General features: G+C 39.1%; 1 protein-coding gene across 3 annotated transcripts in view; it reads left to right on the top strand.

Annotated features, from left to right (window-relative positions):
- TBC1D12 (TBC1 domain family member 12) overlaps positions 1 to 13,205 on the top strand; it is a 49,291-nt gene that overhangs the window by 26,210 nt on the left and 9,876 nt on the right. For all 3 annotated transcript variants that reach the window (XM_082222059.1, XM_082222061.1, XM_082222060.1), the window contains 6 exons: positions 5,951 to 6,066; positions 6,574 to 6,656; positions 8,630 to 8,747; positions 9,277 to 9,383; positions 10,375 to 10,455; positions 12,376 to 12,470. In XM_082222059.1, the coding sequence (XP_082078185.1) occupies positions 5,951 to 6,066; positions 6,574 to 6,656; positions 8,630 to 8,747; positions 9,277 to 9,383; positions 10,375 to 10,455; positions 12,376 to 12,470 (600 nt within the window). The remainder of the gene's footprint in view (positions 1 to 5,950; positions 6,067 to 6,573; positions 6,657 to 8,629; positions 8,748 to 9,276; positions 9,384 to 10,374; positions 10,456 to 12,375; positions 12,471 to 13,205) is intronic.

Below are 13,205 nucleotides of genomic sequence, written 5' to 3'. Positions count from 1 at the left end.
CCATGCATGGGATCTTTTTAGCAATCATTGAATTAGATGGCATATCACATAATTGTAGCATGAGTTAACAGTACTAACTCATCAAGTCACTGAATACCATTATTGAAAAGCAAGTTTTACTCATTTCCCTTGTTCACAGTTTGCAAATTTGATATGAATTTCTTTGTTTTGTTTCTTTCATTTGAAAATGTATCCAGATTAATTGTTGCAGTTGAATGAAATATTCATTTTTGTTCACTTAGCATGTGGCTTTCAGCGATTTTTAAGCAATAGTCTACAAATGTTTTCAGCTACTTCACTGACGTCTGGCTGTATAGTGAAATTAAATAATTGTAACAGTTTCCAATGTTAAAGGTCGCCATTCCAAGTGGACTGGTGAAGGGAAAATATGCCAGAGTTGAGCTTGGCAAAGGCTGCAGCTATATGATAGTGCAAGGAAAACTTCCTTAAAAGCAAAGGACTCGGGGTTTTTTCTTGACTAGCTGTACTCATAGTAAGCTCTTATCCATGGAGCAATACTTTCCCATTGTATTAAGACCAGCTATTGCTCTCTGTTCTGCCACTATTATCTATGAGCAATAAACCTTGGTGCTTTTCTAGATAACTGATTAAATAATGAATACGCCATCTAAATTGAGGGAGTGATCCACTTAAAAAATGTGTACCCCTCCATTCTCTTGTTCACGCAAAACTCAGAGTGGCTGTAGATCACTGCTTATTAACATGTTAAACTAAATTCTCCTAGTATCTTGAACCTTAATCCCAACCCAGTCTAAAGTAGTATGTATTTGAAAAGCCGATTTTCAGGCCATCTTGACTAATGAGTCATTTAGATGTTATTTCCTCTTTCAACCATTTAATCCCCTAGTTTCTAACTATTCATTTGTTAGTAGCTTTGAATAGGGAACAGCCTGCAGTAAGAATATTGGCATTTGAATGGGGTCATGTCGGATAGGAGTCCTATTTTCTCCTCTTCGTCAAATACACTACTAGATCAAAGTGTCAGGATCCCCATCTGTTAGTAACATAATTGGACACATGCTGAGAGAATAAAAGAATATTTTGGCAGATGTAAGAGAGCTCAGATTGTTGGAGCTAGTCCTTTTCCTCCCTTTTCTTCCTGTTTATCTTGGTTATGTTAAGCATGCTTTTCTGCCTTTAAAATATTTGAGTGCCTTTCTTTGAATTATTATTATTATTATTTGCTTGTTAAGGCCTTAAGGGTTAAAAAAGCGCAAATGTTAACCCTAAAAAAATGGAGCACCCTTTCCCCCTCCTCTGTGTGTTTTGTTGCGGTGGGGGTGGGGGTGGGAGGAAGGATGGCATTGAGTTGCAGTGCCTTGTGAATCCTGACACTTGAATCTATTGGAACTTGATCATCAGTAGCACTGAAATGATATTGTTTTCTTTAGAGAGAGTGGAAATGCTGATAGGCTGACTCTGCTTCCTCATCTTTCATTCTCTCCAATTTCCCTTTCTTGGGGTAATTGTATGTCTGTTGCCGTATCTACTGCCATTCACACTCTGCTTTTTCAAATTCCTTTAAACCTCTTTATAAGGCTTGCTTTTTAATATCTTCTGAGTTGCCTTTGCTATAATGTATCAGCAACTCCTCTCTCTGATGCAAATTCCTGAACTTAGAAAGGTGCACCTCTATACACTGGCTTTTGACACTTGATGCATTTTTAGGACCAAGGTTATTCTGTAATTTTAAGTTGTTTTAAACTGTTTTTAAACATTGTGCTTTTATTATTGTAACCCACCTTGGAACAACAACAACAAGCTAATCCTTAGGTTTGGAGTTCTTATTTGTTAGTGGCAAGGTAGACTTGTCAAGAACAATGAAATACTTGGGTTTCAGTTTGATGAATATAACATGTAGTGGATTCTGCACTTCATTTGAACACAGTCTTTGTTTCATATCCCAGAGAATGATGCTACTTACAGCAAGGGGGGGGGGAGTGAGTGACATGGTGCCCCTACCAGAGATTGTCTAAAATACACTTTCATAACACTATGACAAAGGGATTTCTTCTTTGCTTCCCACAGTTATCTTGGGATCTCTATTTATAGATTATCCTGGTTCAATTTATTGGGTGGATGGTCGGAATTATCAAGAGACTAGACAGAGTTGGAGAACTCTGTTCAGTTGGCTGGGTATCGGCAATCCGATGCTAGGAATCTATTTTTTTCTTCAGTGCAAGGCCCAGGAATAGTATTTTATCAGGCATCTGAATCTTACAAAGCACACACATTTTTTTAAGAGTGTTGCTGCCTGAAAGCTTATGATTTTAATAGACATACCACCAGAGGAAAAAGCAATGGAGCAGGGAATATGTATAGAACTATCAGATGTTTAAAGTTCTAATGAAGAAAAATTCCCAACCCAGTAAGGTATTATTGGAGTCGGGGCGCTTTAAGATCAGCCTCCCCCGACCAGTGGTCATGCAAGCTGGGGCTGATGGGAGCTTTAAATATATGGAGGGCACTAGGTTCGGGAACACTGCTTAGGATGCTGTTACATGCTTCTCAACTGAACATTTGGGGCAGCATCACACATTATGCAGTGATTACCCTGTTACACTAGTGTTTCTCCCTGAAAACATATAACGTGTGAATGATATGCTTTAAGCCGATGCATTACATATTTTTGGAGCTGTCATAATCGTCTGATATGGTTAATAACTGGTGCACTCCAGATATGTTGGGCCACTCCATCAGTTCCCACCAGCATGACCAAAGTCAGGAATGATGGAACTATTATAGTCCAAGTATCTAGAGGCCACCAGGTTGGGAAAAGCTCCCCTAAGGGAGGCATAAGGTAGGAATAGTCAGTTTCTTGCCATGCATGGTTATCTTCATAAGAAACACTGAATTTCATCTCTCTGATATTCCTTCCATACCTCACATTATGTCAAATAAGGTTTGTCAATTGGCAATCCAGAAACTCAGTGTTAGGAACATAGTTATTTTATTTTTACTTTTAGTCCATGCACATAAAGTAGCCTCTTGAAATGATTGCTATGCAGGCAGTTGAGGTTCATGAACATATTTGATATCTCCTTGGCTGGTGTTTATAGCCAAGAACACGTCACAAGGCAATAGTGTTAACTTTAATTTTACACAGTCAGAAATACACACAATTGCTCAAATGGCAGAGCATTCAAACAAGCTTGCTTTCAGTTTGTCACATCACAAAATAAACAAGGAGTTAAGTGTTCAGACTCTTGCATCCCTTCCTTGCCCTTTATGCATTCAGTACTGACACAAGGAAACTTGTGTCCAAAATGGCATTCTTAATTGATTTTCTAACAGACAGTAGCAATTGTCAATAAATTGCTGTGTGCAGGAGGTACCTGTCTCAGCTAGCCTATCTAAAAGTGCTTTAGCAAAGGCTGAGTGTAGCTGGTGTTTGCACTGTGCAGGCACAGAAACTGGTATTGGGTCCAGAATTCAGTAGCCTGATAGTTTATAGTCTTTGTGGCTGGGAAGATAAACTTGGAAATATTCTGGGTAGTGCCTGGTAAAAATTAAAACAACCACAAACAAAACAGATGAGGCAGGGTAGGGTTTCTAGGGCAGGGCTTCTAATGGTCACAGGATGAAGCTTTATTGTACTAAAGAGTTTCCTGCTACTATCTACGATTAGCAGACATTTAAGCAGAGTGAGCAAACAGAATTTATGCAGGGTGCAGATCTTGCATTATCTTGGCACAAACCTTTTACCAGCATAAAGTATACACAGCCCTAACTGACTAATCAGCCTGGCAAGCATCTATACTTTTGTGTTCACTGGCACAACATTTATCTTTTTGCACTCCATTGCATAACTTATAAAAATGTATTTATTGCTTCTAACATTCTCTGAATAGATGCTTTTCACAGCCTCTTAATTTGACCTTCTGAAAATGTCCAAAGGTCAGTTACCTTTCCCATGTCTGGAGGACAGTAGCTCCCATTAATGGGTCTGTTGAAGTCTTCTGGCCCTTGTAGTTGTGAAGACAAGCTTGGAAATATTATGGGTAGTGGCTGGTAAGGCCAGCCATGTTTGGCAGAATTGAATCTTGCTGATTCTAGTGAGTCATTTCATCCCCAATAATTGAGATTAGGATATCTGCTACATCTGAAATATGTAAATTATATTTCTGAATATTTATGTTAGGGTGAAAAATCATCTGTGCAGTTGCCATAAATGGATTCAACGTAGTGCCAAAAACACAGTAATGTAAATGGCGTGGCCTTTTCATTTATGCTGTAGCTGTCCCAGCAGCATTCTCTAAAGCAATAATAATGCTGTGGGTTGATGCCAAATAAGTGCTGCAGTCTATACAACCCTGTCGCTGCATCAGGCAGGGAACCCCTATTTTAGCTGTCTGACCAAACCATAACTGATGAATTTGATGCCACAATAACTTGCCATAGTTGGATGCTTTGAATGAAGTGGTATTCTTGTTCTACAACCAACACGCTTGCAAAAGCGAAGCCACAAGCCTCCTGTGCCTTGCTCCGATTCTGAATGCTAGCAAACGGTGTCCAAAATAGCCAAACTCCTTTTAAAAGGTGGCACCAAACTTTTATTATGTTATGAAAACTCATCCTCTGTTAGGCCCTCATATAGTATTGATATTTTGGCTGAAGGGATTTCTGAATAGTTGAGGGGTTTTGGGGGGGGGGTTGGTTGTTGTTTTTTTGTTTTTTTTTTTTACATTTTAGGTGTACCAAATTAATTAAGGAGCTTTATCTGGTTGGCCACAGTCAGAACAGGATGCTGGACTTAATGACCTTAGATCTGATCCAGGAGGGCTCTTACGTTCTAGCCATGCATTTTAAAGGCGAAGATAAAGTTTTCATGAGAAAATTAGTGTACTTGCTTTGTACTTCTTGGTGCATATAATTTTTACCTCTGTAGCTGCTGCAAATCCAGTCATTTAGAACAGCATATTTTTTCAGTTCAACTGATTTGTTGCTTTTTATGTTTTGAAATGGGCTAGGTCTGTGGAATTTAGCAGTGTATTTGAGATATTTTTAATAGGGGGGGGGATTTGATTCAGTATGTAGCAGTATTTTGCCCTGATCTCCTTTATACTAAAGAGTGGCCAAACCTCTAGTGTAGTCGTTACTGCAAAACCACTGTGGGTACAGTTCTTTGATACAAAGCTTTTAGATTGTGGTTTGGCCACAATTAATGTTTCACCTCACTTTTTAATACAATCAGCAAGAATGTGTGTTGGTGAGGAAGAAACATATGCTTTATAATTATTTTCTGTATAATTATTTTCTGTATAATCATCCTAAGTTGATCAACATTTTTCTCTGATAGCAGGGTGGTGGTATACATTCAGATTACCATACTACTGACAACTGAGATAGTAAAGACAGTGGCTTTGTCAGACATGGTTTATCATTACAGGAATGAACCCATAGTAAGCCTTGTGCTTTTAGACTTTCCCATCCCCCTTCTGTCCTTCCTGTGTGATTGGGAAGAGCAGTTCAAATGCACTTACTTCTGTTTTACACTAATCACAGTTAAGTGTTATGTCTAAACCAGGACAAACTTAACTATGGTTAGTTGAAACTTGTGAACTTCAAACCATAACGGTAAACCGTAGGTAAAACTAGGTTACATCAGAATGGGACCAGAAACTTTCAATAAGTAGCAGATTATTTCTCTTGTCTTGCTTCCTCCTTTTATATGGATTTTCCACACGCTGTAATTTGCAGAACATTTACTCTTTCAGCTTGTGTTGGTTACAACACGATTACTAGATGCAGCGCCTTTCGCTCTGTCCTGAGTCTCAGGCTGATACTGTGCATGGCTGCTAGCAATATTCATCTGACTCTGAAGTTGTCGTTACCTAGGCAACTCATAGCTTCATTGATGGAAGCTTAAACTGTTGCCATTTATCCCATCTGTGGATCAACTAAAATTATATCATTCAATCTTGTTTAGGAGTATGAAGCACGAACAGGAAAAACATGTAAACCTGTACCCCAAGCGACAAGACGTAGACACTTTGAATTTGAGCCACTTTCAACTACTGCTCTTATTTTGGAGGATCGACCATCGTAAGTCGCTATGAGTTCTTTTGAAAGCAGAGTATCAGTTTCATGTCAAAGCAGGTTGTTATGACCAAAGTTATGCCTGGAAGGATTTGCCTACCTCCTCCTGAAGATCATATCAAAATTTAATGTTGGTTTTTGTGGTGCACAGAAATGTTCATTCCGGTAGCCCTTCAGATACCCTTGCCCTAAGTTGTAAATGACTTCCTAGATCCATCCCAGCAACTTGAATTATGTCCGGAAACAAACGATGAAGGTTTGTACTATAAATATTGTATAATGTGGGTCAGTCTTACCTTTTCCCTTATTTATAGTCTGCCTGCCTCCTGAGATATTGGGCATAAATCTTTGCTTCAGTAAGGTAATTATGGTATCTTGCACGGCTCAGACGGGAGGGTCCTATTGGGAGTAAGCAGAGTGGAATAATTTATTCCCTTGTATAGGAAATGAAACAAAACAGAACTTTTTAATTTGATTCATTTAGCCTTACCCTTGCTTATGTTTTCCCCCCAGGAACCTTCCTGCAAAATCTGTAGAAGAGGCTTTACGTCACAGACAAGAATATGATGAAATGGTGGCAGAAGCAAAAAAGAGAGGTATGGCTAGTCTTACTGTTCATAATGCTATTTTCTAAAAACGAAAATGTGGGAATATAAAAAATAGAATGCAAATTATCCTGGACTAAAAGAAAACTCTTCTTTCTTTCTTTTAACACAGAGGTACAGTCTTAAAATGAAGTTAATTTGTCCTTCAAAGTATGGCTGCAATTTTAACACTTTAGCACACTCTGTGTGGAACTGAAACTTTCACATTTGTTTCATACATTGCTTTGTACTTGGGATTCTGAAGACAGATATTCATTAATGCTTTGTGGGTGTACACGCACAGCACGCACAGCTAGATATTTCTCTCTAACACACACAACACATCTATTTCACTGTTACACTCACCTCTGCAGCTTAACATGGCAGAAAAAGCCAAAGCAGTAGCCTGGTAGCTTGTGTTCCGCTGGAGAGAGTCACAATTTAGATATGTACCATTTGTGTATGTTACGCTGTTGAACTGGTATACAATGCAGTTAGTGTATATGGAAATGCAGGTGATCACTTCCTTTTCAACTTCAGCAGCCTTCAGCAGATGGCGTTTAGTGGATTCTATCCTCAGCCTAAAACCTGTGGTCATCCTGCACCAAGACTGTGTGCAAGTTAAAAGACTTTAGGCCTTGACCTTACAAAGGATACATTTGCTTATCTACCCCTCGGAGCTCGTGCCAGTGTTGAAACCATAACGCTGTGCGTGTTTATTAATGTTTGTGCATAACTTTCTTACACCCTTGCAAGTGCTTACCCATGATAGCAATAGATTAGCACTCCAGCGTCAATTAAAATATTTTCTCAAAGGCAAATTGCTTCTTACGTTGCCTGGTCAGTGCAGTCAACAATTTGTTTTAACAGCCTATCAAATAGAATTGCTTTTTCTTACATGAATTGGACCCTTTACATAAGGGAAAGTACGCAGGTGACATGTAGGTTGTATAGTGTGGTATACACACTTTTTACATAAAACCTGCAGAACTCATGACCTGCCTTGCCAAATACAACCCACCAGCCTTGTATTGTGGTGGGTACTTGGAAGACCTACCCCTCCTATTCTCCCTCCTATTCTCCCTGTCCCAAGCAGGCAGTAGCACCACAAGGGCTTCAGTGAACCCCTCTGGCTTAATTGGGTTTGGGGTGAGAAATTATAGAGGTCACTCATGTCTGTGTACAAAAACCAGTAATATTTGAAACAGTCCTGAAAGCAAGGCAGATTTCTAAGAGCTTCCTGCATTGAACAGGGTTGAACTAGATCACCCTTGGGATCTCTTCCAACTCTACAATTCACTAAATAACACAAATTCTAACGTGCTAAAGGAAAATACAGGATTGGAGACTGAAACAACTGACTTGCTGTTGTGTTTCATCTTTGCCTCTCTATACTGATGGTATCTGAGAAGGTGGATTTTTTTTTGGGGGGGTAAATGTTGGAGTTGGAAATGTAATCTCTTACTTAAAAAATGATAATCTTTGTTATTCCAGTCATTCTGCTTGGAATCAGTAATATTGCTTCTGCTCCAAACTGCTGGCTCTCTCTAATTTCCCTTAGAATTCACTATTACATTACTCTCCCAGCTTTCTGAGATTTAATTAGTCATCCAATAACATCTGTCCTAACTTGGCTTGTCATGGTTCATACAACAAGTGGTTTCTTACAAAGTTCCTCTAGAACAGCTTATTCAAACATTATTTGAGATGTTGGTTAGTCAGTGTACAGCCCTACTTCTTCTTACTAGATATACACAATTGCAGACATCCACTGTGTCTTGCAAACTTGGAAGAGGAAATGGGGAAATAGACAATATTGGGAGATTCATATTTCTGTCGAGAGCTAATCTCAACAGCGCCAATATGCAAGAAATTTGGCAGTTGACTTAATCTGGATAATGTAACCCCCAGAACATTTTCTGTCTTGATACATTTTTGAAATGTTGATTTTAAAATTAAAATTAAAAATATTCTGGATTTAATAGAAATTAAGGATGCACATAGAAGGAAGAAAATAATGAAAGAACGCTTCAAGCAAGAGGAGAACATCGCTAGCGCTATGGTGATTTGGGTCAATGAAATACTGCCTAATTGGGAGACCATGTAAGTATAGATGACTTTGTAACATCAGGAGCCTTTTTACTGATGCTTGTTAGCTGCTATGGAAGCCCTTTTGACTGAAGAGCAGGATGAAAAAGCATTAAATATAAGCTTCACAGGCTTTTATATCCCTCAAAAGCCTTGAATGTTTTTCTTTCTGTTCTCAAACATGTATTTGGGCTCATGATAGTCCAGAATTACTTTTTCTATTCAGTAATCTCTTTAATAAATTGTTGTCATTAGCAGTTTGTCTAAACGCTCACCCTGTGCGAAGTTGCAGTCTTCCAGGGCCAGGGGGTTTCCCTGGGTGTGGCATCTAGGAGAAACCACAAGGCACTGTTGGCTTAAATGGGATAAAGCTGTGTCAGTAGCCCTCTCAGGTGATCTGGCTTCCATAAGGGAAAACACTTGACTTTCCACTATATGGAGCCAAAGCTTGCTGATGTTCTTTGCTTCTGGGGCAACCTGGAAATGCCAGGAATGGCAGCTAAATTACCTGTACTTACCACCACCCCATCTTCTCTTTTTTTAGGCGTTCTACAAGGAGAGTTCGAGAATTGTGGTGGCAAGGGTTGCCTCCAAGTGTTCGTGGGAAAGTGTGGAGTCTTGCTGTAGGAAATGAACTGAATATTACTCCTGGTATGTGTTCTAAACATGCAAACTCTTATCTCAGTAGGATGGTGGTCTCAAGAAATAACCCAACATTTCTTCCACTGAGTTTGTAATAGCTTTTATTGATACAGAAAGAAGTTGCTTTTAGAAGAGATTAATTTATGCCACAGAAGTTCAAAAATGTATCTATTTTGCTTCACCCAGGAGAGGTAAACTGGCACAGTCTCCCAATACCAGTTTTAAATTGAAGCCATTTAAAGATGAGAATGAAAGGGACAACTTTTTCTAGCTGTCAAATACATTTCAAAAAGCTAGAGCTTGTTAATGGTTTTGTTGGGTGGGGGTGGAGACAGCCTTTAAATAATGGGACTTGACTAAATATTTTAGTTCAAGAGACTGTTTTTAATATGCAAGAAGACTCACTCTTTTTAGGAAGAGATCACTTGGTTAGTAGATTTTAGCATGTTTCAGTTTCATCTCTTTCAAGAAAGATCAGTGTAGCTCGTTTAAGAACTGGAACAATGTAAAGATTCTAACAGTTCACAAATCTTTGTATGGAGCATTCCTAGATCTCTATGTACTTGTTTGGACAATCACGTCTTGGATTAATACCCAGATACACGAAGGAGCATTTTAGCTGAGCATGAAGCCCTTTTACATGAGTTTCCATTAACAATTGTTTCCTGGTTAATCTTAACTAGGAATATATGTTCAACAGTTCTGGAATATGAAGCCATGGTTTGAAGTTGGTTAAATTTTGTTAATGGAGTACCTAGTGGTTTGTTTGTGTGTGCAACGGGGGATATACAAGCAGCCTAAAGGCTTGTTCATGTCTCAAGCTAAAACTAAATTCAGGGAAGCTGTCCCGTGTCAAGTGGCTGGATATTACACAGTATGATTTCCCTCCCTGGTTTTTATAACTAAAATGCATATAATAAAAAACAGGATTACTGTGAAAATCGTATAGTTCTTATCTGTAAATTTGCCCTTTGGCTCCATTTTGCTGTCTGTTTTGCAGAACTCTATGAAATCTTCTTATCTAGAGCCAAGGAACGATGGAAGAGTTTTGGGGAGATGGGTGCTGAGAATGATGCAGAAGGTAGGTTACAACGATACCCGTTACTGCTTTTACATTCTTCTAAATAGAATGTACATGATTAGCCAAATGACACATTCAGAAATATAGCACAGGCTTTTTGGGACTAGATCCTTCATTGTAGGATCAAACGTTTGATACTTGCACATAGAAAGCTAACGTTATCATCAGCTAACATCTACAGTTTGATGTGGTATAGTTCTGAGCAAGTTGAATCCCAAACAGATTTCTGAATTTGTTCATCTCTTTGTTTGGAGATTCGAACACAGTAGCAGATACCTTAAAATCGTCTGCTTGTTGAAATGAGGGTTTCCTTCAGAGAATATTATACTGTTATGATCCAGTGGATTTGCCATAAATACTGAAGCTGGAAGAGCTTAATAAAAGTAGGTTTTGTGGGGAGGATACCAATTTATCAAACAGAACTGGCAATATCAGTTCAGAGTAAGTCTGGTCATTTGTGATCCAACCTTATGAGCAGTACAAAATTAGAGGGGTGAAGGAGAAGCCCTTTTCCAATATAAACATATGACGTGATGATATCTTAGCATGCTTGCTTGGGAAGTACAGTATGTCTCTAAAGAGGTCTGAAACCTGATTTCATGTTTGGGGAATAAGCCCTTCAGGAACAATAGATGGATGAGGGAATATAGTGTTGTGCTGAAGAGTCTCTTTGCTGTATAGGCCCCAGCTCTTTGTGCTGGAGAGCAGGCTGCTGTCAGCCTGGAAGAGCTGGCCTAGAAACTACCATGCTTTCAGAATAAACAGGAGCACAAACTGGGTAACTTAGGTCTTTGGCTTGAATAGTGGAACACTCCATAAGGAGTGGAAAACAACTGAGACTTCAGGATGTAACCCTGAAAAGGGGAGTTTTAAAATAAATGATGATAATGCCCAAATCTCAAGTCAAGTGCTGAAGGCTACTGAGAAAGGATGGAGAAAGAATAGGACAAGTGGCCACAAGCCCAAATTGCACAACTGTGTTCTAGTTGAAGGGAGAAGGTAGAGGCAGAGCAAGGATTAGAGAGAGAGGAAGAAGAAGCAAGCAAAAAAACCAGGCAGAAAGGGAGGAAGAGAATTAATGAAAGTGAGGTTTTTTCCCTATCACAGAAGAAGGACTGGTGAGAAGGATCCTTGGTGGAGTAAAGTAAAAATACAGGACACAGTAGAGCTTTTACTGCGCAGAATGAGTTGGGCACTGTGTCTGCTTGCACGGCTGCTCTCAGGAGATATCCTTTCCCCAGAATTCTAAAAACAATTAGTTTTGTAAAATTGAAACAGGAAGTCTGTTGAAAGGTGTTTTCCAGAGGAACAAAAAGGGTGGATATGCTTTGGCTGTTTTCTGAAACAGGGAATGAATGGTGTGGTTCCATTGTGTCAAAAGGGCATGGGGATCTTTGTATTGCCAGTTTAATGAGTAGCAGGGCATTGTCCAAATTTAAATTAAGATGCAGTTGCTTTTGACTTGGCAAGTCCAAGAAGTCTGTAGCTCCTGGACATTTAGGGTTAGGAACTCTCTTTCCCAGGTCAAGAGAGAGTAGTGCACAGTCTAGATAGTCTGACATCCTTGTCCTGGGTTGCCGAGCCCTTACCAACTATAGGATGGAAATTCTGTGACAAAATGGAGGTGAGGGGACAAAATGGGAGGACTGTGGCAACACATCTGTGCCTGCTTGAGTTAATCCATTTTTTATTTTTGCAGTGGTATACCAAACACAACTCATAGGTTAAAATGATAGTTGAATGAAATAGTTGTTCTCTACACCTTTTCCTGCTTTCTTTAAATTAAGTTAGTATTTTCTTAATTTCTGATTGGAAATAATAGTCAGACTACGTAGAAGATGGCCATAGTCTTACGTTACTGTATAAATAACTCTACAGACATATACATATATAAAAATCTGCATGCTTTAATCTCTGTAGATGCTGGAGTATCAGTTGCTGATCGGGAGGCTAGTTTGGAGCTAATAAAATTGGATATATCCCGCACATTTCCATCCCTCTATATTTTTCAGAAGGTAAAATGTTTTTGACTTTCTTCAGATACAAACATGTTAAACATGAGGTCATTTTCCCCGCTGTGGCTGATTTTCTTTAAAAAAAATAAAAATCTGTCAATGAAAGGTTGTTTTTTTTAAAAAATGGAATTTTCTGCCATGGATTCATGCAGCTGAAGAATTCCATGCTACATTAATAGTAGTGTGACTCAAAAATAATTTGAAAAGGCACTTGTGTATCAGGTATTAACTCTATAACTTCATTTTCTTGGCATGGTACTTAGAGGGAGTGTTTTATCTGACCAGGTTAGCAAATGTTCTGTATATGCATCTGTTTCCCTGCAGTCGAATAGCTAGATCTTTGACTTGCTTTATGTGCTTGCAAGGGTGGAGTGTGGGAGGAAACAAAGCAGCTATAGCAAGCAAGCTAAAATTCATTTTCCAGGCTGGCGAGTGCTGGGGTTTGGGGAGAGGTTGATTGATGTGTCCAACTAAAGCAATAGAATGTAAATGCAGCTTGCAAACCTTGTTGCCTTCATTCACTGAGCAAACATAGCAGGTCTTACGGGGCTTAAGCCATTGTTTCTGGGGGGTGGGGCATAACTGCAAACAAAAGATCACCTGGTCAGCTAGACTTTATGCTTGCTCACCACTGCCAACTGGGAAGGTAAGCCAGTTCCACGGCTGTTCAAATAACAATATTCTGGCAGAAGTACAAGCGTACAAATCTGCAAGTGTTAAGTGTTTGGCTTTTTA

Source organism: Podarcis vaucheri, assembly GCF_965113315.1.
Source record: "Podarcis vaucheri genome assembly, chromosome: 5".
Lineage (NCBI taxonomy): Eukaryota > Metazoa > Chordata > Lepidosauria > Squamata > Lacertidae > Podarcis > Podarcis vaucheri.
This window is presented reverse-complemented; position numbering and strand designations above follow the sequence as displayed.